General features: G+C 44.0%; 1 protein-coding gene across 6 annotated transcripts in view; it reads left to right on the top strand.

Annotated features, from left to right (window-relative positions):
• DDHD1 (DDHD domain containing 1) overlaps positions 1 to 26,138 on the top strand; it is a 62,295-nt gene that overhangs the window by 8,333 nt on the left and 27,824 nt on the right. For 3 of the 6 annotated variants that reach the window (XM_046942619.1, XM_015276779.4, XM_046942616.1), the window contains 4 exons: positions 6,766 to 6,939; positions 13,508 to 13,609; positions 19,328 to 19,456; positions 21,245 to 21,392. In XM_046942619.1, the coding sequence (XP_046798575.1) occupies positions 6,766 to 6,939; positions 13,508 to 13,609; positions 19,328 to 19,456; positions 21,245 to 21,392 (553 nt within the window). The remainder of the gene's footprint in view (positions 1 to 6,765; positions 6,940 to 13,507; positions 13,610 to 19,327; positions 19,457 to 21,244; positions 21,393 to 26,138) is intronic. The other 3 variants (XM_046942620.1, XM_046942618.1, XM_046942617.1) reach the window with 1 other exon arrangement.

Below are 26,138 nucleotides of genomic sequence, written 5' to 3'. Positions count from 1 at the left end.
TTGTAAAAGATGTTCATTTAAGTGGCTCATGTTAACATCCAGCTTCTTGTGTCCAGGTTCTTACTGGCAGTGCTGCGCTCCAAGGCACAAAGTGTTCAGCATTTCTTAGCAGGACTCAAAATGTCAAAGAATGATTCTTGCCTAGTTTTTCCCCCTTCATTAGTAAGTGTGTGGGCTTCTCTCTTCGTTACGTAGGGAGCTTTAAGCTTGAGATATCATAGCTTTGCAGATACCTTCAGCTTGCACAGGTGTTATCTTCATGCACTAGAGGTCATTCACAACTGTACTGATAAGGAAGCCAAATTTAAGGAAGAGAAATGACTATGCTGGAGAGCAGGAGTCCTGGATATCAGGCCAACAGCACCTCATGGACCTTCGTTCCATGTCCAGCCCTTTGGCTTTGTAGGTTTCAGCAGAGTGTAAGTTTTAATTTATATTTTTGAGTCTCTAAATGTTATATTAAACTTTTAGATCTCATTGCTAGGAAAACTGTTACAGCTGTCAGGAGCTTCATGAGGCTCATGAGACATGATGGTGCTGGAGGTGCCTTAACTTTGCCCTCCAGCCCTCTGAACAATTTGTTTTGAATGATGGAATCATAGAATGGCTCGGGTTGGAAGGGACCTCAAGGACCACAAAGCTCCAACCCCCCACCACAGGCAGGGCCACCAACCTCCACATGTAATACCAGCCCAGGCTGCCCAGGGCCCCATCCAACCTGGCCTTGGACACCTCCAGGGATGGACGGGGCATCCACAGCCTCTCTGGGCAGCTGTTCCAGCACCTCCCCACTCTCACAGTAAAGAACTTCCCCTGACATCCAACCTAAACCTTTGCTCCTTCAAGTTCAAACCATTTCCCCTTGTCCTGCTTTTAGCAGCCCTTTCAAAGGGTTGGCTCCCCTCCTGTTTCTAGGCTCCCTTTAGGTAGTGGAAGGCTGCAGTGAGGTCACCCCCTGTCCAAAGCTCACTGTATCTTGCTTTCATACCATTTTATTCTATATACGTGTCTTCTAGGTCGCATGCCAGTTTGCATCAACATTTCTGAGAGGGACCTCCTTTCATTTTCTCGTTTAAGCTCTGTTTGCTTTTAATTACAAGTTTGTGTGGTCTTAGTTTTGCAAGCTTTCTTAATTGTGAATCAAGGGGCCAATATGAGCCACAGTCCATGCTGTAGGCTATTAAATTTAGGTATATGCAATTTCAAGCCGTGTGGTGGCAGGGAACAAATGATGATGATCATTGAGTAGTACAAGAAGGAAAAAATGCAGGCAAAATTAGAGCCATAATTTGTTTTCCCACTATGTTATGATGGATTTACATAGCTTTTGGATGCCATTTTTGTTTGGGTGGAGATCTCACAAACACTGTGAAATGAAATGGTTGGGGTATATATGTGTATAAATAACAGCATGGGTGTGCTGAATCATGGATCGTTTGAGTTGGAAGGGACCTGTGAAGGCCATCTGGCCCAGCCCCCTGCAATGCATAGGGACACACAGGGCTCCATCAGTGCTCAGAGCCCCATCCAGCCTGATACAGCTTCTATTTTTCCTGTTCTTCCCCTTCAGAGGACTTAGGAGGTTATGATGGTGTAAATTGCACACGTTCTTGTTTCTGCACATCATTAATTACAGCTTTTGTATTCTTAGAATTTTTCAGGGAAAAAAAGAACTTTTTGTTTAAAAATTTATGAATCCTTTGTTGCCATTGCTGGAACTGTTTTTCTTTAAAAGTGGTGAAATATGTATGGCTAATTAAAATGAAGTGCCTTTCATTAGCTCCTGATCTCTGCCATTCCAACTTAGAAATTCTTGTGTAATACAGCACATAAGTGAGCACTGGCCAAACACATGGGGCCTCACTTTGAAGCACTGCCAGCTGCAGATTACGTGGTATAAGACCTAAGGCAGCAAAGAAATCGAGGCAAATCCTTTCCTGGGGATCAAGGTTGGAGTGACGAAGATGAACTCTTAACATTCCCTCCTACAGAGTTTGAATTCCATATTGGGGGAGAGAAAAACCAAAGTACAGTTGGATGTAAATATTTCATTGCTTTCATAGAAGGGAAGGATGCAGGGAGAGCTTGGCTTACGATTTCTGCAATCACTGGTGAATATTCAAGACATGAATGAATGATTGGATAGGAGTGCAATTGGGCCTTAAAATAGCAGGTTTGGTACACTGCTGTTACATGGTGATTACCGTAATAGCTTGCATCGTGCTGGATGAATCACAGGATAATCTTGGTGTAAGCGGACCTGTCTGAGATTAGCAGGGTTGTTTACCACGGCACACCTTTGAGGTTTCTCTCAGCCAGGTGATACCGAAGGACCTGCTGCTGTGTTGTAAGTACTGGGCTCCCCACCCAGCCCCGTGCCCGCAGCCATTGCCTTAACACACCGCCCTTCCTTCACCACCCAGTGCCGCTATGGGAGCTGGTGGCTTTGAGGATCAGGAGGTTGTTGTCGCCCTGCTTGCAGTATGACCTAATGTGCAGCCCAGCATTGCACGCTGGTAATGCAGCCATCATGGAACCACAGAATGGCCTGGGTTGAGAAGGAGCACAGTGCTCATCCAGTTCCAACCCCCTGCTATGTGCAGGGTCGCCAACCAGCAGCCCAGGCTGCCCAGAGCCACATCCAGCCTGGCCTTGAATGCCTGCAGGGATGGGGCATCCACAGCCTCCTTGGGCAACCTGTTCAGTGCGTCACCACCCTCTGGGGGAAAAACTTCCTCCTCATATCCAACCTAAACCTCCCCTGTCTCAGTTTGAAACCATTCCCCCTTGTCCTCTCATTACCTGGCTTTCACAACACAGCCATCAGGAAGCTGCTTTTTCCCCACTTTACCAAGTCTCACTAACAGCAGCTGTGTGCTGCAGTTCATTGTCATCTCCAACAAATCCAGTGATTCTGAAAGACTGTTTGCTTTTCTGAAAACCACCCTGTGCTCCTGCTGGCTGGGAGGGGCATTCCCCCCGTGCCGGGTGGTCTTTCTGCTGGGGTTTCCCAGCAGCATAAGGGTGATCAAGCTTGCCTCGCACCCGGGATGTGAAATACAGTGAGCTGAGATGCTGTGGCTGCAGACGCTGGGAAACACAGAGTGGTCAGGCTTGGAAGGGACCTCTGCAGATCACCTCACCCAATCCCCAGCAGTTACAGTGTTGGTGGGGAGAAACCCCTGGGTCTCCCTAAAGTCCCACTGAGCTTTGGAAAACCCGGCTCCGTTTTTGAAGTCCTGCTCTGAAAACAAAGCCCTGTAATAATCTGCCTCTGGATCTGAAAGTGATTTACAGATGGAGTGTTTTCCAGATAAATGCCCTTTCCAGCCCTAGAGCCAGATATATTATTTTATTCCTAAACCAAATTAGGCTGTAAAGATTTTACTATAAATGTTTTCTTATTTGAATCGTTCCATTTTTCTTTTTCCTGGCCCAGCTTCTCTGGGAGAGGCAGCTGCCTATCTATTATTTGAGAGTTGCAGTTGAATGCTGTGCTCTACTTTAAAGAAACTCAGTGGGAAAGATTTTTTCCGGCAGAAAGAGCCCGAAAATGTTTATTTTAATTTCTAATGCTTCGAATTTTAGAAATCTGTAGGTGGGAATTCCCGTGTGAAAACCTCAAAACCCTCCAGAAATGAAAAAGAGGTGTGTTGTCTTCGTCTGGTTTGGAGTATAAAATAGTATTCATATCGCCTTCTTTTCTTCTTGTTTCAATCTTTTTACGGATTCAGTGAATGGAGCCTCATCAGAATGCTTAGTGAAGAATTAAGGAGCTGCTTGCAGATTTTTCCCAGTGAGGATCAACATCTGACACAGTTGTGCCATTGCTTCGGCAACAATGGGATCCTTTATGCTCACTCCCATACTGTGTGTGCTTCGGCTCTTCCTGCAGACAGAGCTCTGTTGTGAGGGCCGCAGAGCTGGGTGTGTGTGCATTAGCCCTGTGGAACAATGTGGGTGTGTGACAGGTGTAAAACAGAGGGGGACACAGCCGAGGTGAAGGGAAGCCACGATGAGCTGCTGCTGCTGCAGTTTGCTTTTTGTTCTCTGTGCAGCAGTGATTAATAATGATTAACATTGGTGTGGTTAACAGGTTGAGTTTGAGAAAGCTCATTCCAAAACTTGATGTTTGGCTCTTCATTCATGGGATGTCGACTCTAAAATGAGTTTTAGTTTTCATAGACAGCTGCAGTTTGTGTCCCTTGTCATGACGATTAATTCCTGCAGTTTAAAGCTGCCTTCTGTTCTTCTGATTGTTCAGATCCATTTTCATTAAGTAGCCATGCCTTTCCAGCAGCCCAGCCTCCTCATTCATCTGGTTGGATCATCGATATCCAAAACATCCAAAATCCAGGATGGAACAATTCAGTGCTATCTGGAAGAGCTGTTTTAGCAACTGAATAGCAGAAGTGGATCCTGTGCTGTGCCATAGAATCATAGAACGGCTTGGGTTGGAAGGGAGCCCAAGGATCATCAAGTTCCAGGTGCCATGCCACAGGCAGGGCCACTGATGTCTGTTGGCATTTTGGTCAGGCCAGCCAAACTGGTGAGGTCTGGTGCTGCAGTGGTGGTCAGATCATTAAAACAGGCTTTGCGAATCCTGGAAAGGAGGAACAAGAGAGCACTGGGATGTGCAGGAGGCCAGGAGGAGAGAGGCTGGAGGTGATAGGAGCCTTTGTTTCAGGGCATTTGCTCCCTGCATCATGCTGTGTGCATGTTTACAGGGCTGCCTGTGGGTTTCCCGGTCATGGGTACAGTTGGGTGATCAGCAGAGCACCCACACCAGCACCCAGAGGTGATGTGGGCTGCTTGCTCTGGTTATCTGCCCCCAGCAGCTGCTTCTTTCCCCGCTGCTCACCTCGCTGTGCTGCAGGAGCTGCCCAACAGTGCTATCACCCAGAGCCTGCCCCGCTCCAGGTGCAAAGCCAGGGGCGTTAGGAGATGATTGGCTTTTGTAGCATTGTAGAAACACTGTTGGCCTGTAAGTCTTCTATGGAAAAGGTTTTGAAACTGGCTTTGGAACTTGGAGTGTTCCTGCCTGGGGGGAGATTATTGCAAGGAGATTTCCCTTTAGCCTTCCTAGGTTGCAGCTGCGTTGGTCTAAGAGATGAAGAATTCAAAGTCAGGGAGGTGCTTGCAGATCTCTGCTGCTTTTCATTCTCCCCTGTGAGCACCTGGTATGAAAGTCCTTCACGTGCTCCTGCTGACAGGAGGGTGGGCATCTCTGCTTTCTGTTCCTGTGCTTGGGAACTCTGTGCTCTCTGTTGGCTTTTCTGTTTGTTTGGGTTGTTTTTCTCTTTGTGTTTATGTATCTAGTTTTCCTTTACTGTTTTTGTTTGTTTGTTTTTGCATCTGCTGTTGCTTTTCTCAGCTGCCCTTACCAGCTGCTTTCACACCATCTGTGTAGGAACGGTTCTTTGAGTAGTAAAGCCTTGGTGCTCTTTTTCCCCTCATCTCCTTTTTTAAGTGTCTCCTTTTGTGGCTGAGTGCTTTGCTTCCTTGGAGAGCTGAGTTTGCGTGGTGTGTATGTGCACATGTACAATGTTTGCGTTTGATTGACTCTCTCTCCCTGCTTGTACTGGAAGCCAGTGGTAGGATTGCTTTCTTGGTCTTGGGTCTCAGCCAGTCCCATGGCCACAGCCCCACAGCCTCTGGAACCCACACACTACACACCTTGATTTTCCAGAGATGGAAGATGGGTCAGCCTGGAGAAGAGGAGGCTCAGGGATATCTTACCTACAGCTCTGTGAAAGGTGGTGGTAGTGAGGTGGGGGTTGGCCTCTCCTCCCAGGCAACAGCAATAGGATGAGAGAGAATGGCCTGAAGTAGTGCCAGGAGAGGTTCAGATTGGCTACAAGGAAACATTTCTCTGCAGATGGAGTAATTCAGCACTGCCACAGCTGCCCAGGGCTGGTGGGTCACCATCCCAGAGGTGCTCAGGAACCATGGAGATGTGGCACTGAGGGATGTGGGCAGTGGGGTGGGCTAGGGTTGGGCTAGGGGATCTTGGAGTTCTTTTCCAGCCTGCATGGTTCTATGAAGTTCTGAGCTAAAATGGATAGTATTATCTCATCCTGCTTGCAGGGATCTGTGTAAGAGGATAGTTCTTACTCCCTGCAGTCACAGTATTGAATCTGGGCATCAGTCATGAACAATAGGTGCCAGTGCTCATTTTTGGAGAGAACTGTGTTTTATCACATGGACAACACATGCTCAGCACCCAGCTTCCTCGTTTGGAGCACCGGAAGTGAAACTAGAGTGACTTGAAAACAACCCCCACTGAAGACTGGTTTTAATTAAGAAATGACTTCACTCTTCAAAATCATCCTTTCTGTTAATTGATACACAAATGGAGTTATTTTAAGTGCAGTTCTCAAAAGAAACAAGGCTGTGTGCAGTCAGGGCAAGCGTGTGTGGTTTGCTTTCTCCTCCTGGTTCTGCATCTTCTTTACAACTTTAAACCATCGGTTCCTACTGGTATAGGGCAGCCACATAGAGAGGAGTATAAATCCCATTTTTAACCCAACTCTAAATCAGTTTCGCAGAATATACGTCTTTCTGTCCATTCCTTGCATCCCCAAACACACTCAGCCCCATGGGGAAGAAGTGGTGTTTCTCAGTGTGGTTGGGGTTTCCTTCCTGGGGTCCCAGCAGGGAGAGCGTAACTTTTTCCATCACAGCACCAAACAAGAGTCCCCCTCCCCCTTACCTGCTGTCAGTCTGGGCTCTGTTGCGTAAAAGAATCTCTTGTTTGGCTTTCAGAAACAGAGAAGATTCCCGTAATGCGTGGACAGTGGTTTATTGATGGTACGTGGCAACCTCTGGAGGAGGAGGAGAGTAACCTGATAGAGCAGGAGCACCTCAACCGCTTCCGGGGCCAGCAGATGCAAGAGAGCTTTGATATGGAAGTATCAAAACCTGTTGATGGAAAGGAAGGTAAGATTACTTTTCATAACCTGTCTTCGGGACAGCTGGAGTCTTTTTCTTAACTAAGAACTTGATCTGGGATGGTTTTCTGTTCTGCCTAATGGAGAAGGCTATAGGGTGCAGTTTGCTGTCCCCTTCTCTGCTGCATCTTGTAGGATTTCCTGCCATAGCACATTTGGTGAACACTGTAGAATTATATTCACAGATAGACCTCTTGTTCCCATTTTGCTTAATGTTTCATATCTTTTAATTGTGTTTGGAATCTCATTTCAAACTGTAATCTCTTTATGGGCTAAGAAGTGTGTCAGTGTCTGAAGGCAAACTGGCTATTAGCTCTCTGGCCAGCATTCCTAATTTCTACCCTAAAGGGAGCATCCATTTTACAGATCACATTTCATTTTCCATTCTAGCTCAGTCTGTGACTTTATTAGAGTAGTTTTCAGCTATGGTAAGTCTCGGGCATTCATTCAGTTATGGAAGTCCTTATGTTTTAATCACCAAGCTGAGGGCGTTCAGTTAGGATTCTTGGCAGTCTCAGTCAAATGCATTTAACCTTCTTAAGAATAGTCTTCTGAACTTACTGTGCAGTTGAACTGATTGCTCTGGGTAGATGTAGCACAGCAGAAGTTTATTATTTTTGGCTTTCACGCTTTGCTTTTGGGTGTTAGTTGTCACTTGTTCAACTTTCACCAACAAAGAGCTGCAAGCACAGAGCCCTGGCTATACCTTTTAGTAGCATCTTGGGTTGTCCTTTACAAAGCAACTTTGTAGTGTGAAGGAGTTTGAATGAAACTCTGAACAAAACAGTTAGAGAAGGTAGGAATGGCTGTGCTTTACTATGAACATGTAGTCCTTACGTGGGAACTGTGTGATCACACACGTAAAACCTTGTGAATAATTTATAAGCCAGATAGTATTCAGGGTTCTTCTGTAATAGGAACACCAGAATAGCATTTTTGGACTTCAGGAGAATTGTTAATAATACAGAAAGTAGTGAAGTTCTAACTCCCTTCAAAGCCAGTGAGGGCACTGAACTGTGGTTTTTATTTTACATTTGTGCTACTTTAAAAATTCTTTTCATAGAATGGCCTGGGTTGAAATGGACCACAGTGATCATCTAGTTTCAACCCCCCTGCTGTGTGCAGGGTTGCCAACCACCAGACCAAACCACTTTTCCTCTAGCCAACCCTGCAGTAGCCTTCTGCTTTAACTGCTCTGTCAGATGGGTGCCTAAAGTCAGGTGACCTCTGACCCCCAGCATGGTGCCTGCAGCTTCTGAAAGGTGCATTTACCTGGTTTTTGTTTGCCTGTATCAATTTATCATTTCAGTGTACTGATACAAATCCCAGCGTTGTTATTGCAGCTGTCCCCCCGCCGAGTGCCCAGTGTCGTTTCTGGTAGGTCAGCATGAATTTGCTTGGAAAGCACATCCTTATGGCTGCTGAGTGCTTCCAGCCTTTAGTAGCATAATGTCCATTGGAAGGAAGAGAAAATGCCTTCAGCTGCACTTGGGTTCACCTCATCGTGTAAGGAATGGGGCTCAGGTGGGCTTTTCTTCCAGCAAAAGTCTGGGTTGTGGAACAGAAATATTCAGATCTGAATCGAGGAAAGGAATGGGAAAGATACAGCCCTTATTATTTACAGACACATAAGAGATCAGAGAGCCTTCAGCCACCAGGGCGTTCTCTAAAGCTGAACCAAAACAATAACAGCGAGGTATGCAATCACTTCAGAGAGGAGCATAAGTCACTGATAACTCTCTATAGACTTTTTCCAAGTAAGTGGGGAAGTTGTAGAAAACATAATCAACAATAAGTATGAAAACTGGATTTTTCACCTTAATTAGCCTCTCAAAACATTTCTGATTGGCTGAGATCTGTGATTGCCATCTGCATGTGACATGGGGAAAAGCTTTACAACTTGCATTATCACTGGTGAAGTAAACATCATTAGTTGCAGAAGTGCTGAGTTCAGCTTAAATTGCTTAATTGCTTTGTTGCTGCAATTTGTTGTCATTGCATCCTGTATTAAATACATCTCAGCCCCATCCAGGTTTACAGGTGACTGTTACTTAACACTAATGAAAGCTAGGATAGACCTGTAGATACCACTGGGAGGCAAAATGGCTGTTGACAATACTATGATACAACTTTGTAAATGCTGAAAACGTAGCAATCTTATCTGACCCCTCAGCAAAAGGAAAGGCAGTCTCTGATGATTTGCTGTTACAACGTCTGTTATTACCTAGACTTAATTACTTTATTATTCGATTGTGCCTCTTTGGGTCACAAATAATGAATAACAGTGAGGCTCTTGCTGATATTCAGCTGATGGTCTTGTTGGTTCCTGATTTTACCCCAGCTGTGCTTTAAGGCAGTGGCAGCAGGTTGAAAAGTTAAAAGTAGATTCCACTTATTTGCTTTCTTAATTCTGCTCCTGGATTGAAGCATTTTAAGAAGAACATAACTAAGCTTTATCCAAGGCTTTGTTCACAGTAGTCTGCCAGTGAATAATTACCCCACTATTAAACTGCTAATCCAAGAATGCCTCCCTCTGAAAGTGCACAACATTTCAGAACAGTGGTCTCCAAACTGTCCTGCAGGGATGATGATAATGCTCATCTTACTCTTCAGTGCTTATGGGGACCAAGTATTTAATTTCATGCATTGCAAAATAAAGTGCACTTTTGCTACCAGATGTATTTGATCCTTCCTGGCATCTGCTCCTCCGCAGTGGGCTCTGAGTGGTGATCTCAGCAGTGACGTGACTTCCTTGGGTGAATCATTCGTCAGGTCAGAACTCCAAAATGGAGCACTTTGCTTATTTCTTGGCATTGTCAAAGCAGGTTAATGTGAGCTTTAGTTTTTCAATATCCAACTGATATTTGGATTTGAGATTTGGGTCCCAGAAGACTGAGTTCCAGAGCTATGACTGCTGCTTGTAGAAATTAGACAGATTTCTGATATTCCTGGAGGGGTGGTGAGCACCTGCAATGCTTGCAGGAGGCCAGTTACCCTTACCAGAGATCTCTGAAGTGCAGCATTGTGTATATGAGATGTTGGCAAGTGACAGCTGATCCCCCAGGCCACCACAGAGCAGGCAGTGTGTGTGTGTGGCTGTGCAGGATGTTCTCCTTCCTGCCCCAAACCATGCCAGAAGAATGCTACCAGAGCACCAGTGCAAGCAGAAGCTGCAAAGAAATCACCTCTCACCTCCTTAGCCTGACTGTCCTCAGAGTTTGCTTTGATCCTGGCCAGATTCTAAATACGTTATTCAGTGTTAGTCTAATTGTTGATAGAGGAAGAAACATTGCAATTCCAGTACAGCTACAGGAGGAATCCACACTGAGGATGAGGAGCAGAGATTTGGCTGCGTTTCTCTGGCTGCTTTGTTATGGAAGAGAATATCTGCAGCCTGTGCAAATCGTAAATGTGATATTGGCAGATTAAGAACAGTATCCTCTAGCTTGCCATCACTTACGTAGCTTAGAAATCAATTTTTTCAGCAAAAGTAGTCCTCATGTTGTCATGTGGTAGCTGTACTGGAAGCTCAATGTTTGCCGCTCAAGTCTTTCCTAAAGCAATCAGGTCTGACACCTTAAACCCCTCAATGAGATGCTGCATTGCTGAAACAGTATCTGTGGGCTACCACAGACTCCCAGGTCTGATTTTTAGCTCTGCCACTGTGCTGATAGGTAGATGATGTTGGGGGCTTTGGGGCCCTCGCATTCACTTGCCCACAAATTGATTAGGTTTATTTTTCATCCAGTGTTTTTGATAAGAACAAGGGTCTTGCTTATCTTTCTTAGGGAAGGTTCATTCCTCAAGCTGAACATATGTGGATTAATATCAGCATGGGGTGTTAGGTGACATTTTGATCTAAATTCTTAGCTTCAAAATTTTAAATATAAATACTGAAATATGAAACTAAGGAGTTTATTTGGTCACACTGAGATGGCTGTCACTGCCTTCCTGCAGCACTACTGCCATTGTGCTGTGCTTGTACCCATGTATTATGCTTAAATATATTGCAGTTGTAAAATAACTATAAATATTTGAGACCTTTGTTACAACACTTGCTCTGTGAAGCAGTATGTCAGATGAAAACATTTTGAAAGGACTTCAAAAAGGGTACTGTAGTACCTTGTTAGCAGACAGATTAAAATGTACAGAATAAAGTAAGATTTAGAAACTTAATTTCATGCATGCTTAGACAGTGAGTTCGGGACTTGCTTATCTGAAGAGCAGCATTCTCTAGCAACCTCAGTGATATCAAGGCCACTGTAAGATAAAAGCAAAACCATGAACTTGGATAAAAGCAAGTTCTGAAAGGATCTTAGTCTGGATGCTTTGCTAACATCATTTAACCACAATAAAGGCAGGGATGTTCTGCAACTGCAGTGTTGCTTTTTCTCCTTTGCTGTGTGCTTGGAGCCCACGCATCCCCTGCTGTGTGCTCCTGCAGCACAGAGGAGCTGTTAGCAGGCAGCACAGCTCCAGCTGCAGAGGGGGAGGAGCAGTGTCTGCAACACAGAGCAGTCTGCCATTGAGCTGCAGGTTAGCTGTTAGTGTCAGGTATGGTTAGGTACCTGTCTTTTGTTCCTCTGTAAACTTTTCAAGAATATTCACTTAACTAGGGACAAGTGATGCTGGAAGTTTAGTGTATGTGATAGTAAAATAGGAACAGGTGTAGCTGATTGTATTTGTAGAGAGGTGGTGGAGGATCCATCCATAAAGGTGCTCAGAATTCAGCTGGAAATTGCCAGAGCAACCTGATCCAAATGTGATACTAAATTTAACTGAAAGCTGATCCTATATGTGGGAGACTGGAGCAGATAACCCCCAGCAAGTTCCTTCAATGGAAATCAAAGCTGTGATTCTGTGAGAGACTGTAAGAAATGTAGGAAGCGATCCCACGAGTCAGAATCAGAACAAATTCTATAATGCATTGATTTTGAAACCCCATGAGTTTGTTGGGTTTTGCTGCCGACTTCAGCATGTCATTAGGTGCCAAAAAAAGTATAGAAATTGTGTTTGGAATTTTTGCTGTTTTGCCTTCGGTTTCAAATACAGTTTTCTCTATTCATATATAAAGAAAAAAAAGCACATGAACAATAAATTTTTGTTGCAGCTGACTGTGTTAACCTTTAGAAAGGAAAGTCTCGTTCATGCGGTCCCAGAATTGCCAGGATCAGAAGGGATCTATGGAGATTGTGAAAGCAGCAGAGCCAATGAGAGCAGGTTGCCCAGGATGCTTCCATGGGGTTTTGATTATCTCCAGCAGAGGAGACTCCACAGCATCTCTGTGGGCAGTCTGTTCCTGTATTGCTACAGCCAGCACAGTATTCTGTAGGCTGAATTGTTCCATCGAGTCCCATTGCAGGAATGATGAGCCTAGTTTTCCTCTCCTGTAGAAAACTGATGTGCAGCAGTAATGTTCAGCATCTGTATGAAGGCATCTGCTGACAGAGCTGTGAGCTGAGAGTAGGAGGAGGTGAGAGATGCCCTTGACGTAAGCATAGAATATCACTTGCAAGTTGCTGGACTGTAGATCATTAATGACTTCTGGTACCTGTATGGGAGGATGTCATGTCAGTTGCATTTTCCCATTCTCCAGCAGGCAAACTGATGTCCAGTCATTGCAGCCTCTGCAACTTTATGGATTCAGAAGCCCAACTGGACACTCTGATTTCTCACTGGCTTTAAGCACACGCTCTCTTGACTACATAAGGTTTTTGAGGCTCCTGTTGTTTGCTTATGATCTAAGGCTATTTGTACTAGTGCAGAAGGTGGGTTGGTAGGAGCTCACCCTCAGCCTTGCTGTGTCAGTGCCAGGAGAAGCAGCCATGTGACTGCATAGCTTGATCTGCTTGGCAGCAGTTTCCCCTTTTCTTAAAGCATTCCTTCTGTAATTGCCCGGCATTGATGTGAAGGTAAGTCCATGAAAAACAATCTTTGGCACAGCTGCGTGGTGTTTCAGGAGTGAAGTAAGACAAGTGGAAGTCTAATGGAAGCTGTGGGTTTGCCTTGCCATCCCAGGGAAGCTCCTGTTCACAATGGGAGGGCTGTCAGAGGCATGGTGCATGTGCTGCTGTGTTTCTCTGCTGAAGGACTGACAGCACAGGTTAACAGTGGGATGTCTTTTCTAGTCTAACTTTTAATGATTCTCTTGCGGTCTTTGGGGAAAATAATAGAGCTGTGCTAAAAGATGAGTCGTCATCTATTTTTCCAAATGGTTGGAGTCTGCTTAAAAGTGTCTTTGTTCTGCCCTATGCCAAGTTGTGTGTTAATGCTTAGGTACGCCTTAGTGCAAAGGCACTCAGTGAAACTGCATGCACTGTCACAGCTTTCCTTTACTAACGCCCTGAGCTTTGTTGTGATGTCATAACTGCTTATGAAGAGCAAAGAGATTTAATTTGGCTTATGTGACCTGACACTCGTGCTACAAAACCAGTTTAAGTGTATATGCTTTTTCAACAAATGTATCAACTCTTTTTATTTTTTAATGGTAATATTAATGAAAAAAATGACACTCCTTTTAAAAATTTTACTTTGAAGCTCAGTGTTTTTACTTTTAGTTCTCTACTACCTCCCTCCCTTCTCCCTCCCTTCTTTGTTCAAATGGAGAGGATATAAGGAGAATTCAGATGCTGCATGTCTTAAACGAAAGCGTTCCCAAGGTACAGTAATTGTAGATTTTTTTTTCTTGTAGTACTCCTGCCATAGGAAGCTTTGCATTCTACTTTGTTCCTATCAGTTCAATGTGCTAGACTTACATGCTTCAATTTCTTGCACTGTGTCCTTGCCATTTCCCCCATATGGGAAGGAAAAAGCACTGTGAATCTTAGGAGAAAAATAGCAGTGCTGTGAGTCGTAGAGAAAAGTAGATGCTAGCAATGTCGTGCTGTAGTCTTTATTATAATTGTTTGTGGCTGTGATTAAGAACTGTGAACGTTTGTTTCTTATGCACTCATCTTGTGGTTTGACTTTCTCAGTAAAGTAGAAGCAATGCTTTTAGAGTCTCTACAGGCCCAGCATAAGGGAGATTGTCCTGGGGAAGGAGCTGAATGAAGAGTTTTGTACTGGGCAGAATTTGGTTGACCACTCTTTGGATGATGGAGGCGTCTTTAAATTCATGTTGGAAGTTATTTTTACTGCAGCTTTTTTTGTACTGGAATGAAAGAAGTCACCAGATATAGGACGTAAAACAGGGAGGCTGTAGAGAATGCACATTCAAGGCTGCTGTAACACAGGAGGAGCTTTGGGCTTTGGAACAGCTGATGTTGTGCCAATTTGCTTCAGAAGGTGGGAGTTCTTACAGGAGCCATTCAGGATCGCAGAAGGTTCCAAAGCACTTTATCACAGATCTTTGCCATTGTTAAAGCTGGCAGTGATTAAACTCTTACTGACCACAGTGACACTGGAACCAGCCTGCTGCAAAATGCACCTTTGATTTAAAATGTCAATGCACGTGGTAGGTTTACAGTTATCCCTGTCATACCATATATTCTTTAGTTCCTAGGAATATTCTGAAGGATGAGGATCTGCTTTGGCAAGCATAAGTATTTGCCTTGGAGTTCCTGCCACGATATTTTTCTGTAGTTGAGTCTAAAATGCAAATGTCTGAAAGCAAAGTGATGCATAGTGAACCATTTCCTGCTTCTTCTCACACATGGAACTCAGATCTGTTAAAGGTGAAAAGCATTAACTTCTGTTGTAAAAACTAAGAAAAGACTTCTGCCTTTTAACTTGTCATTGTAATTTTGAAATTATTTTATATGTTATTTTTTCCTCCAAATCATGTTCGTTTTGTAGTGTCGAATGGATTTGAATTAAAATTGCTTATTGGGCAATTAGTGATGTTGTTGAGTCAGAAGGTGAAAATGCCTGGGGAAGAAAAGAAGACAAGAATGGATTTCAAGCAGTGTAAATCTGTTCTCTGGTCTTTAGCCCTAACTGGAATGCCGGTGCCTTTGTGGAGCAGATGAAGATAACATCAGCTCCTAACACTTCAAGGATGCTTTTCCCTATTGATTTTGACTTGCATTGGCACTCTGGTGGGAAAGAATAACCCCATGCTTCAATCTTGGCAGGTAGATGAAAGTGCCAAGTTAAAAACAGGTGCTTACCTTAAAGGGTATTTAATTTTAAACTGCTGGCCCTGTGAGATGACATCTTCAGGTTCCTGTCTGCGGGTGCCTTCTGCTGGAAGCATTCAGCTCCTGGAGCACTGCAGCCAGCATGCTGTTAGTGCTGGCAGCACACCTGCAGTCTGCACATCCCAGCTTCTCTGCAGGGTTTGTGCTATGATGCTGCTCCCCAGTTATTCTCCAGCTGTTGTGCCTTAAGTTGAGTTTCTGCTGTCTAACTGAGGTCAGGTTCTTCAAGACTGTAGGAATAGATTTTCTTTAGATTTTCTTTTAGATTTTCTTAGATTTTCTTTATCTCTTCATTCTTCATATTTAAACCCTATAGAGGGGCGTTTCTCTCTGTGCTCATCTGCCTTGGTGAAACTGGAGGTTTGTGTGATAGCAATTCCTTTCCTGATGCCTCACACTTCACCTATAGAATCAGAGGATCATTCTGGTTGGGAAAGACCTCCAAGATCACCAACCCCAGCCCACCATGCCTGCTGGCCACATCCCTCAGTGCCACATCTCCATGGCTCTGAAACACCTTCAGTGACCCCACCACTCCTGGGCAGCTGTGCCACTGCCTGACCACTCTTTCAGAGGAGAAATCCAACCTGAACCTTCTCTGGTGCAATTTAAGGCTATTACTGTGCTTCTCTCTGCTGTCTTCCATCTGCAGCTGGGCTGTGGCTTCCATTTATTATACTCTAGGTGTCTGTTTGCTTGGTATTCCCGAGGAAAAACAAGAAGTTTAATTTCTCTTTCCTGGATACAGAAGAAACCAAAACTTGACCTCATTTTCAAAGGCTTTGGCTTTGCCTGCTCAATTTTCCAGTTTGGCATTAAGAGTACTGAGGGGTTTTGGCAACGAGGGAAGGGACATACAGAGACTCCTGCTAAGAAAGCTGTGCATGTTCTTAACGTCAGAGAAGGTGCTCATGTGAAAGCAAAGCTGCAAGAAGCCTGATCCAGAGGGATATTCCTGTCCCATGGCTTTACCAGGAGATGCTTTCATCTTCTCTGCAATCCACATAGTGTGCTCCTGGAGGACCACGAGGCGGACGTATGAACATGAAGGGCATTCCCCTGTGCCCTACCTGCTGCCTAATCTGAATTCTGCAACCTGATCCTGTGTGCTTCTTCAGTGAAACCACGGCATGGCTTGGTGACTTTGTGATGCTCAGTGACATCTGTTGGCGTGAACAGCTCCAGAGATGTCACTTTGACCACCTCTGCACCACGCAGGTGGTTTACATCACAGTCAGCCTTTGGGTCTGAAAAGAAAATGTAAATGGTTGCCATCTCATCTTCAGGAATATATAATTCTCTCTTCTTCAAAATAGCAATGGCAGTGTTTGTTATCCCATACCTGGAAAACGTTTACATTTTTTGGTTTTATTTTCTTTTTAAATGATTATTTTCACAGTGCTATCAAATCTTCTCCAAAGACATGTTTGTTTCCTGCCTCACTGTTAACAAACTCTGCGAATGTCAGCAGTAGAAGCCCCTTCAGTGGGGCTCTTGAGTCTCATGAGAATCACAGAATGACCTGGGTTGGAAAGGAGCACAGTGCTCATCCGGTTCCAACCCCCTGCTATGTGCAGGGTTGCCAACCAGCAGCCCAGGCTGCCCAGAGCCACATCCAGCCTGGCCTTGAATGCCTGCAGGGATGGGGCATCCACAGCCTCCTTGGGCAACCTGTTCCGGTTGCATCAGATTTTCTCATATTAGGAGATGTATATTGTCATGATGGACAAGGCAGCCGGGGTTGGAGGATGAACCGACATCCCAGTATTTATGAGAGTCAGAAATGGGAGACTGAAGATCTCACCCCATCTCAGAAAGAGTAAGGGATGGTCTATGGAACAGGTGCGTTGACCCTCAGGCAGACTGTTCAAGCAGTGCATCCCGGGAAGGAAAACTGAGAAACAAGAACCACTTTTTTTTTTTAATTTTCTTTTGGGTGTTATAGAGGAAAGGAGGGATGTATAATCCAAGTGCTGAAAAAGATATATAAATATATATTCATACCTGACCTTGAACGCAATGTGTACCTACCTTGACAGCACATCTCAGAGAGGTAAGTTATTCTGTTCCCAGGAGGCAGGGAAGCACAGTTCTGAATGTTACTGGTAGTTTCACGTGGTGCTGTTGTTTGAAGCAGACCCAATTTTTCAGGTTCCTTTTTGAATGCATTGCTAAATATCCAGAGAGATAGTGTTGGATGTTCATTTGCAGTTCCTTAGTGCATGCATGCATAGGTTTTAGTTTATTTCAATGTGTCCTTCAACACAGGTATTTTTGAAGAGGAGCATAGGAGTGAAAGTTAGAATTTTTTCTTTCCAGGTGAGAATAATTAATGCAAAATTGAGAAAATCTTCCACTTTCTGTATTTCCTTTCCAATGAAGAGGCTGGACCTGATTCCAGAAAGCATTTGAGGATTGCTGCTCCTCACACTGCTGGTTTTCTCAATGGTAGCAAGCAGTTCAGTCAGAGTCTTCTCTGCTTCTTCCTGTGCATCTCCAAAGGCATGGTGCTTCCAGTCCTGCTCTGTCAGCTTCCCCACAAACGTACTGAGAGAAGGATTTCACAGAACTCACATGGAATAAACCTCTGCTGTTAAAGACCTGCTGAGTGGATGCATAAAAAGTCTATAGTGGTCGTGGATTCGTGGCTGGAGGAGATAGCAGCCATCCAGAAGGAAGTGATGTGCCTTTGCCACTGGACTGCTCGCCTTTCAGGACATCACAGCCCGTTGCATTGGCTGCACGTCTCAATGAAGTTATTTTGCTAGGAATTTCCTCTCTTCTCCATTTCTAAACTGAGATCTCAGGATGTGGGCTTACCTCTTCACCTGCAAGGATATTTAGGAAAAATCACTTTGCTTGTTCATTGGGTTCTCACTGTTTTCCTTCTTGCTCTGGCCAGTCATCAGCCCAGGCTGACGCATCTAAGCCAGGCTGGCTTCCCTCCTTGTTCTTTGCTACTGTAAAACAGCAGTGTAGTTCTACTTTTTGTCAGTCAGCTGTTAACTATGGCGGAAGGGGGGTAATCCTTTTCTAATCTCCTTGTTTCTCAGAGACTTCATTTAGTTCTTCCTCGGGCTGTTTTGGGGCTGTCTGCCTGGGAAAAGAAAGAAAAAATGCTTCGGGGTAGAGGTCACACAACATTAATTAGTTTGTGCTGGAAGAAGGTTACCATATGAAGCCGTGACGGCTCATGCTTTCTCGGAATGTCTTTTGACTACAAAAAAATAGAGTAGCTTCCAGTAGAGGATAGACTAGAGCTGAGCTTGTTATGGAAGAAATAACATAAAACCCTTCTGAGCGTTTCCCATGGCTTCACAGCGTTTTTAGCAAGACCCATGATGTGATTTAGTAACATTTTCTTTTCGTAGGGCTATTGCTGTTAGTTGTCAGCTCTCTGAATGCCAAATGTTGCACACTGGATGAGACCTAAGCAGCAGATTTCCAAGCCCAGGTGATATCCCTGTTGCTGGTAATACGGCAACTGTGATGCTGCTTTGCACACAAAAGCTCAGATGGGAGATTCTGACTTGCATGATTACGTGCCTGCTGTGCTTAACCCCAACAATCAGGCAGTGTGTCATTAGATTGGTTCCTGAGTTCAATCAGTTCCAAATCTGGAAAGCACAATCACTGCACAAAAAACACTGGAGCTCTTAGGAGCTTTTGAAAGGGCAGAATTCTGTTCTGTGCCAGAAATTGCTCATTCAGAGGCTTTCTCATTGAACCGCATTTTCAGCTCCTGGACATTTCTGAAAGAATAGCAGAAGCAATAGAGCCTTCTCATAATGGAGCCTTGAAAGCCTCTGTGTTACTCTGGTGCTCCGTAGCCTTGGTCAAAAGCAGGGATCCCACCGTATGGCTCCAAGAGAGAGAAGATAGGAGTGCATGTGCACTTTTCTAGCAGAAGTGCACCGGTCAGCAGAATTGTGGGGGTGTGTCTCCCTTCCCCCCCCATGTTTTGCTTTCAGTTAAGGATATGCTTTAGAAGCCTATCAGCCCAAGAGGAGGGTGCAGGAGGATGATGTGCAATGTCCTCAGGGGTAGTCTCCAAACTTCTTTGTCCCGGTCAGATTAACCCTATATGTAAAAGCTTTCCAAGGTAAGAAGCAGTATGGATTTAGGTATAATAGAGCATTAGATATAAATGTATGTGTGTGAATTACCCTTCTCTCTGTTTGAAGAGGCTTTTGTTTTCCCCTTACCCATCTAAATTCCATGTTGTTCCTTTTGCTGCAGCTATTCATAGTCTAAAGTTGAGTCGCAACCATGTGGACTGGCACAGTGTGGATGAAGTGTATCTGTACAGTGATGCAACAACATCTAAAATTGCAAGAACTGTTACACAAAAGTTGGGGTTTTCCAAAGGTAATATTTCTCGGAGTTTGTAAAAAATATTGCAAATATCTGTATCTGAAGTTTTAATATGTGACTGCCCCTTTTTTGCTGGTGGGGTTTTGCAGGGGGGTATTTAGGCTCCTTAGGTTGTGTTGCATAATTGTAACTAGACATGGATTATTTTTATTGTGTTTGTTCCTTATTACTTTGGAAGCAGCAGTTTTCATGTCCTTACTGCATAATGCTAATACTGCAGTGGCACTGTCTAACAGCCACAGTGTAAGAATTGCAGTTGCCTTTGCAACCTTAGCTTTCTCTCTGTGTACTTACATACCATGATGCACTCCTTAAATACACGATTGTACCTCCCCCTCTTGCCAGCTTTTGCTTTTTCAGTTCATTGAACAGACCTATGAACTGAGAGGAGAGGTGAAGCAGTTAGATCTAGATGGAAAGCATTTTCTGTAGGAATCCAGGCTCATTTAAGCTCAAAATTGCCAGTTTTATAACCAGTGAGGCTGAGACAGTTATGAGAGAGGATGTTCCTCTTCAAAGTAGAGGCAGATTGTTGCCCATCTGGAATACTGGGACGTGTCCTCCCTGCCACGCTGCTCCTGTGCATTACTGGACTACAAAAACAAGAAGAGGCACAAGCTGCTTTTGTTTTCTTCCTTAGTTTCTGAAGAGACAAGGTCAGGTAGCAGGTTTGGTTTTAATCTGATGCCTCTGTTCTGCAATTATTGCCCTCTTAACCCACAGGGCTCTTGGGTGGATACTTAATTAATGTTTGCCAAGAATTAATACAATTTAAGGCTGTTGTTGCACAAGTCTCCAGAAGAGATGAAGTATTCTATATCCACAATGTGATTTTGGACAGCGTGAAACAGTTTAGACATTCTATCCTAAATGGTTTGAGGGGAGAAATAGCAAATAGAAGCTCCCTTGATAAACCTGTCATGTATAAGAGCTGCTCTCACTGTTTTTGTTGTGCTTTCCTCCTCCTTTGAAGCAAAATGAGTTGCTTCTTGCTGTTTTTTCCCTATGAGGAATGATGCTGCCTTCCTCTGTGTGGCCATCCGAAGGGCTTTGCTGGATGCATGCTTTTCTGGCACAGCCAGCTCTTGTAGGAGGCTGTTGCCTTCTGTATGTCTCTGTCGCTAGAGGGGGATGAAGCCACACTGTGCCCGTGGGTTTCAGCAGCCACCTGCAGGGCAATGAGAGGATACCCATACCTGCCTGCAGGATTGATTTTTGCTTTGGCCACTGAACTGGAGAATGCCTGGGAAACATGGGGTTTAATTGGCTGGAAAAAGAAGTACAATTTGTCACTTCAGCAGGAAAAATCTGAAGCTTTTTCAACCACCCCTCTAATGCCATCAGAGATTGAATGACAGTGAGCACCTGTTTCATGGCGAGGTCATTTCAGCGATCACCTGCTGGGGAAGTAAGGTGGAGATATAAGGAATTTTAATGGCTGAGGTGCATAGAAGAAGAGCATTATGTAATAAAAGTTAATGGACAATCACACAGCTGTTCTCTAAAAAGTTGTTTTTCACACGAGCTCTGAAATTGGTTCTCTTTACGCTGAAAATGGCCTTCTAATATATTGACTGATAGAATTAACGTCACCTAGTTGCTCACATCTCTCAGGAGCTGATAACTGCAGATTATTAAAATACATACTAATCCTTTCTGTATAATTGCATTTTCAGAATACTTTGTAATGTATTGGTCTGAGACAAATTAAGCTTCTGTCAGCATGTTAGACCATTGCATTTCATAGAACGTAACTGATTTAGGATCATGTTTTTTCTACAGCTTCAAGTAGTGGGACAAGGCTACATAGAGGCTATGTAGAAGAAGCTACCTTGGAAGACAAGCCACCACAAACTAGTCACATTGTGTTTGTTGTGCATGGTATTGGGCAGAAAATGGACCAAGGAAGGATCATCAAAAATACAGCTATGTGAGTCCTTCATAATGTTTGCAGTAGCAACTCTAACCTGAATAAAATGCTGACATTGTAAATGACAGCAGATCCTTCAGTTTAAGCTTTATCTCTTCCTATTTCCTTCTCCCCCTCTTCCCCTGAGTCGTTACTCTTTATATTGTGGGTGCATTACTTTCTGTGTTAGCTTAATGTATGAGCCTAGGGAGAGTGGCTGCAAGCCAGAAGAGCAAGGATGTATTTTGTTTTCATGACCAACACTTCTGACTTATAGGGGACTGCTCAGTGAATTTCCAGCACCAGTGCTCAGTGACTTTGCCAGGTGAGGGAAGATTTTTGACCAAAATCAGGGGGAATCTCCATTGCTCCTGCAGGCTGTCAGAGTAGTGAGCAAGTGAAGTGTGTACTGGTAAGAGTGACAGTGAGGAGCTAGAGTGAATGCTGGCATTTGTAACAGTGCTGAGTTACTTAATATGGTGGGAAGCTGTTGCTGAGAATCTGCTCATCGAGTTCTGTACACGGAAGCCTGATGAAAAGCAAAACATAATTAAATGCTTATGGGGTCTTTTCATTAAAAGTCTTTTGTGAAGCTTGGTTTGCAAATGGGTTTTGATATGACATCTGAGCTAACTCAGGCAGCCACTTACAGTGCTGCTGAATAGAACGACATAGTCCTGAGTTACTGAGAATGCTGTCCCTGAAAATAGTTCTGTTGAATATTAGGAGTTGTAAACTCCTGATGACAGAACTGAGGAGACAAGCTGGTGTTAAGGAATGCTTGATTAGCTGAAAGAAGAGCCTAAAATGTGTTAACTGCAGATCTGTGTTGTGCAGATGGTTTAGTATGTGTGTCCCAAATAGTTCCACACTCCATCAAAGTCAATAGCAGTAGCAGCATGCCCACTGTCTCTTGTGGAAATGTGAAGTGGTGTTGATTTCATGGTGAGAGCTTTGCGACCCTCCCTTTAAATCCAAAGCAGCACTGTAGGTTGGTGCTTATGTGAGTGACTGAGGTGCCATTGCTCTGCTGTGTACCTTCGTGTCAGCAGGCTCCTGAGTTCCTGAAGCTCAGTGTTCTACTCTATTGTCCTCAGCTGTGCTAAAGTAGGCCTCTTGATTTCACTGCTGTCATTTGTCATCTCAAAGCAACAACCTGCTATTTCCTGCTCTCCTCATTCTTGCACTTCACTGCTTTTATTTGTGGTGCTTTAGGAGCAAGCAGGCAAAACCACTAAGGGTGTAACCCACAGCCCTTGATAAAAACCTGAAGCTGGTCACCAAAAATATGTGTAAAACCTTTTATTTTTCTTAGGAGCTGATTGCACTGGTAATTCAAATATCCTAAATATGAGTTGCGGTTAAGATTTTTTACTTTTTCTTTCTACTCCATTCTGCATTGAAAATGCATATGGGATTTGCGTGTGTGGGTCAATTTCAGCTCAGGACAAAGTGCACGGGTAATTCCATAAGAAGTCTCACTACAGATGGCAGCACGTTATATGAAATCATAGAATCCCAGAATGATGTGGGTTGCAAAGGCCCACAGTGCTCATCCCGTTCCAACCCCCTGCTATGTGCAGGGTCGCCAACCAGCAGCCCAGGCTGCCCAGAGCCACATCCAGCCTGGCCTTGAATGCCTGCAGGGATGGGGCATCCACAGCCTCCTTGGGCAACCTGTTCAGTGCGTCACCACCCTCTGGGGGAAAACTTCCTCCTCATATCCAACCTAAACCTCCCCTGTCTCAGTTTCAAACCATTCAAACAAGAGTTTTTGTGCTTCAGCTAATTTCACTCTGGTCTCAAAAAATATCAGACAATCAGTTAGTATTGCATAATGCTTTAAAATGCTAGTTATTGGCATAAATTGTGTAGTCTGTACAAAACCTGCAAAGAAAGGCATCATGTTAGATGGAAATTATTTTTTTTAAGAACTTATTGGTGGGAAAAATCCCATATGTTCTAGGAAGGGAGTTTAGAAGAAATGTCTGCCAGGCCAATACAGTGGCAGTTCTCACAAGCCATACTAACACTTTCTTTTAGCACTTTCATCTGTGGTATGTCTGTAAATTATTTTTACTACTTTTTTTCAAACATTCTTTTACACCAGGGACAGAAAAAGTCAAAGGCTGCCTTCTGAGACTGGATAAGGATAGGGAGATGTATTTTTTGACCTTTCAGACTTTGAAGTATGCTCTAAGGAGAAAATGTTTCAGTATTGTTTCCTTTAAAATGGACATGGTTTTGTAGGAGACCTGTAGTTGCAGCCATGCTGACTGTATAATGTAAGTCATTGCCCGTCGTCATCACCATTCCTCCTTTCTTCCCCCACCACTATCTGGGTACTACCAGCAGCTGCAGACACATTGGCAGCCCTCGGAGCTCATCGTTGTTTTGGGCTGCATGTGGCTTTGAAAGACTTGTATGTCACTTGGGATATTGATGTTCCAGTGTGGGAATTTGGGATCCAGACTGGGAGAGAACAGGGACAAGGCAGGTTAGAGGGAACATGTAGGTCAACCACCAGGCTGATAAGCAGATGGACTCTCATAGTGTCTCTTCTCCTAGGCCTTTAGGAAATACCCAGGATGCTAGTTCAGTGTCACACTATATAGTTTACTACACATTGTGATGCTGCTTCAGGCATGGGAAGGTGGTGTCCACGTCTTTGATAAGCAAGTAAGCGTAGTGCCTGCTGTAAGCTGTTATCCCAATATTCAGGTAGGTAGAAAGAAGCAGCGCACTCCATGATGCCTTTCAGTGGCTTGGTATGGTGCTTGGGGGGTCTCCAGAAGGGGATCTCCCTTCTCCCAAACCTTTCCTCTGCATTATATCTTTGCCACATACGTATATTCTGGCATCTTTCAGATTCAATCTACCATGGCATAAAACCTTTGTATTTTTTTCAGCCTGTATGGGAGCAGCACTTCTATTCATAGCACAAAACCATAGCCCTACCTGAGCAAGTGGCCTTAAAAGAAAAAGAAAACTAAGTGCAAAAATGCAGCTCATAACTAAGACATGGAATTCTGTGCCTGTGACCCAGTGGGCTGAGAGACACAACCAGAGCTCATTTGATGTGCTGTCCTTGGGTTACTGCCTCAAGAGGAAACTGGTGCACCTCCTGATGTATCTGCATCATTAGGCAGATACTGTTCATCACAGAGCTGAAAACAGAACTCTGTTTCCAGGGTAATTTAAAATTGTATGCGCTAATTTCATTAAGAAATGGAGTTCGGTCTGCTCATTAATGTGGTTCGATGCTAGGGTTGCAGGGTGTCCTGTAAGTAGGTAAATGGAAAAGATGCATTCTATCAATGTTTGAGTGAGTGGGTCTTTGGGAGATGTGACATGATTTTGTTTCTGCACGGTACAGTTGAACACATTTATTGTCTAAATGTAGCACGGCAGCTGGTACAACAAGCTGCTCCTGTCAGTGCTGATATTAACAGCAAGACTCGTCTGAGAAGAGACAGTACCTCCTCCAGGCTGGAACAATGATTCAGCTGACCTACTGTGAGCAGAATAATGAGCTGTGAGTTGTTCCAGCAGAAAAGGAATTAATTTTTTTAATGGAAGAAGATACTGTATTCTGAATCTCTATGTAACATAAACCAAGATAGGGTGGCTTAGTGTGGCATTTTCTGATTTCCCGTCAGGTGCATTATTCTGGTATTACATGACTTCTGATGCGATGCAATGCTAACTTTAAAAAATAGGAATAATTTGAAGCAATCCTGTTGTCTTACTGCAGATTGATCCTACCATTTACTAAATTCCTGTGCTTAGAAGTTGAATGGAGTAACTGCTCTGCGTATTTCCACAACAGCTGTGATGTTCTGTTGCTTCTCAATTGCTCTTTCTCCAGGCCTGGTGTCTGTCTGCCTCTCTCTGAATCTCTCGTTTTGATTCAGATTCCTATTTGCCTTTGCTGCTGCTCACAGCACAAAAATTGCTGTCTGTGCAATCGCATCATCTTGGCAATGCATAGGCACCAATTACGTTTTATTGCATGTCCCATTAGTAAGCTTGTTAATTGTGGATTGTCATTATAATAATTACTTCAGAATAGCTGTTTTGGTAAATTTCCAATGATATGCAAACCCTTGCAGGGCACAGAGCCTTTCAGAGGCCTTCCAGTGCCTTTAAATGTTTGCTGCTTGGATCTTAAATCAATATTTCCTATATGCTTCTTTTTGTAAGCTTTCAGGTGTTTGGTTGTTATGTTTATTTTCCATTTAAAAGCTTACACTGCACTGCATGCACATTACATGTTTGTTTTCCATTCTTTGGTGCTGGTAATAATTGCACGTTCTTCTGAAGTTAAGTATGCAAATAGTAATGGTTGTTGTACCAGTCTCAACTCGAGCTTTCTTTGGAAGGCAGATGAGAAGTTCAGCCCAAGAGGTAAAAGGTGATGGTTAGGGTATTAATTCTCCTGTAGGAGCTTGTTCTGTGTACGTTAATTAGTTACCTAACACGACTGCATGTTGGACCAAAGCTACAATAGGCATTACATGCATCTCTACACACATCTGTTTTTCTTCCCTTCCTCTCCCCAGTCCTCTCCTCTGCCCAAAATTGCACTTACACTACTGACAGCAGCACAACTGACTCTGTACTCCTGTTGTAATCCGGATCACTGCAGTTACCAGAGAGCTAGAACCCCATCCAGAATAAGGCAGAGAGCGGTGAGGAGGCAGGGTAGAGCAGCAGGAGCTGGGAACGTCTGATCTGCTTTGCTGCCAAAACCAGCATCTCACCAAA

Source organism: Gallus gallus, chromosome 5 (genome assembly GCF_016699485.2).
Source record: "Gallus gallus isolate bGalGal1 chromosome 5, bGalGal1.mat.broiler.GRCg7b, whole genome shotgun sequence".
NCBI lineage: Eukaryota > Metazoa > Chordata > Aves > Galliformes > Phasianidae > Gallus > Gallus gallus.
Note: the sequence above shows the minus strand (reverse complement) of the source record. Positions and strands in the feature narration are given on the sequence as shown.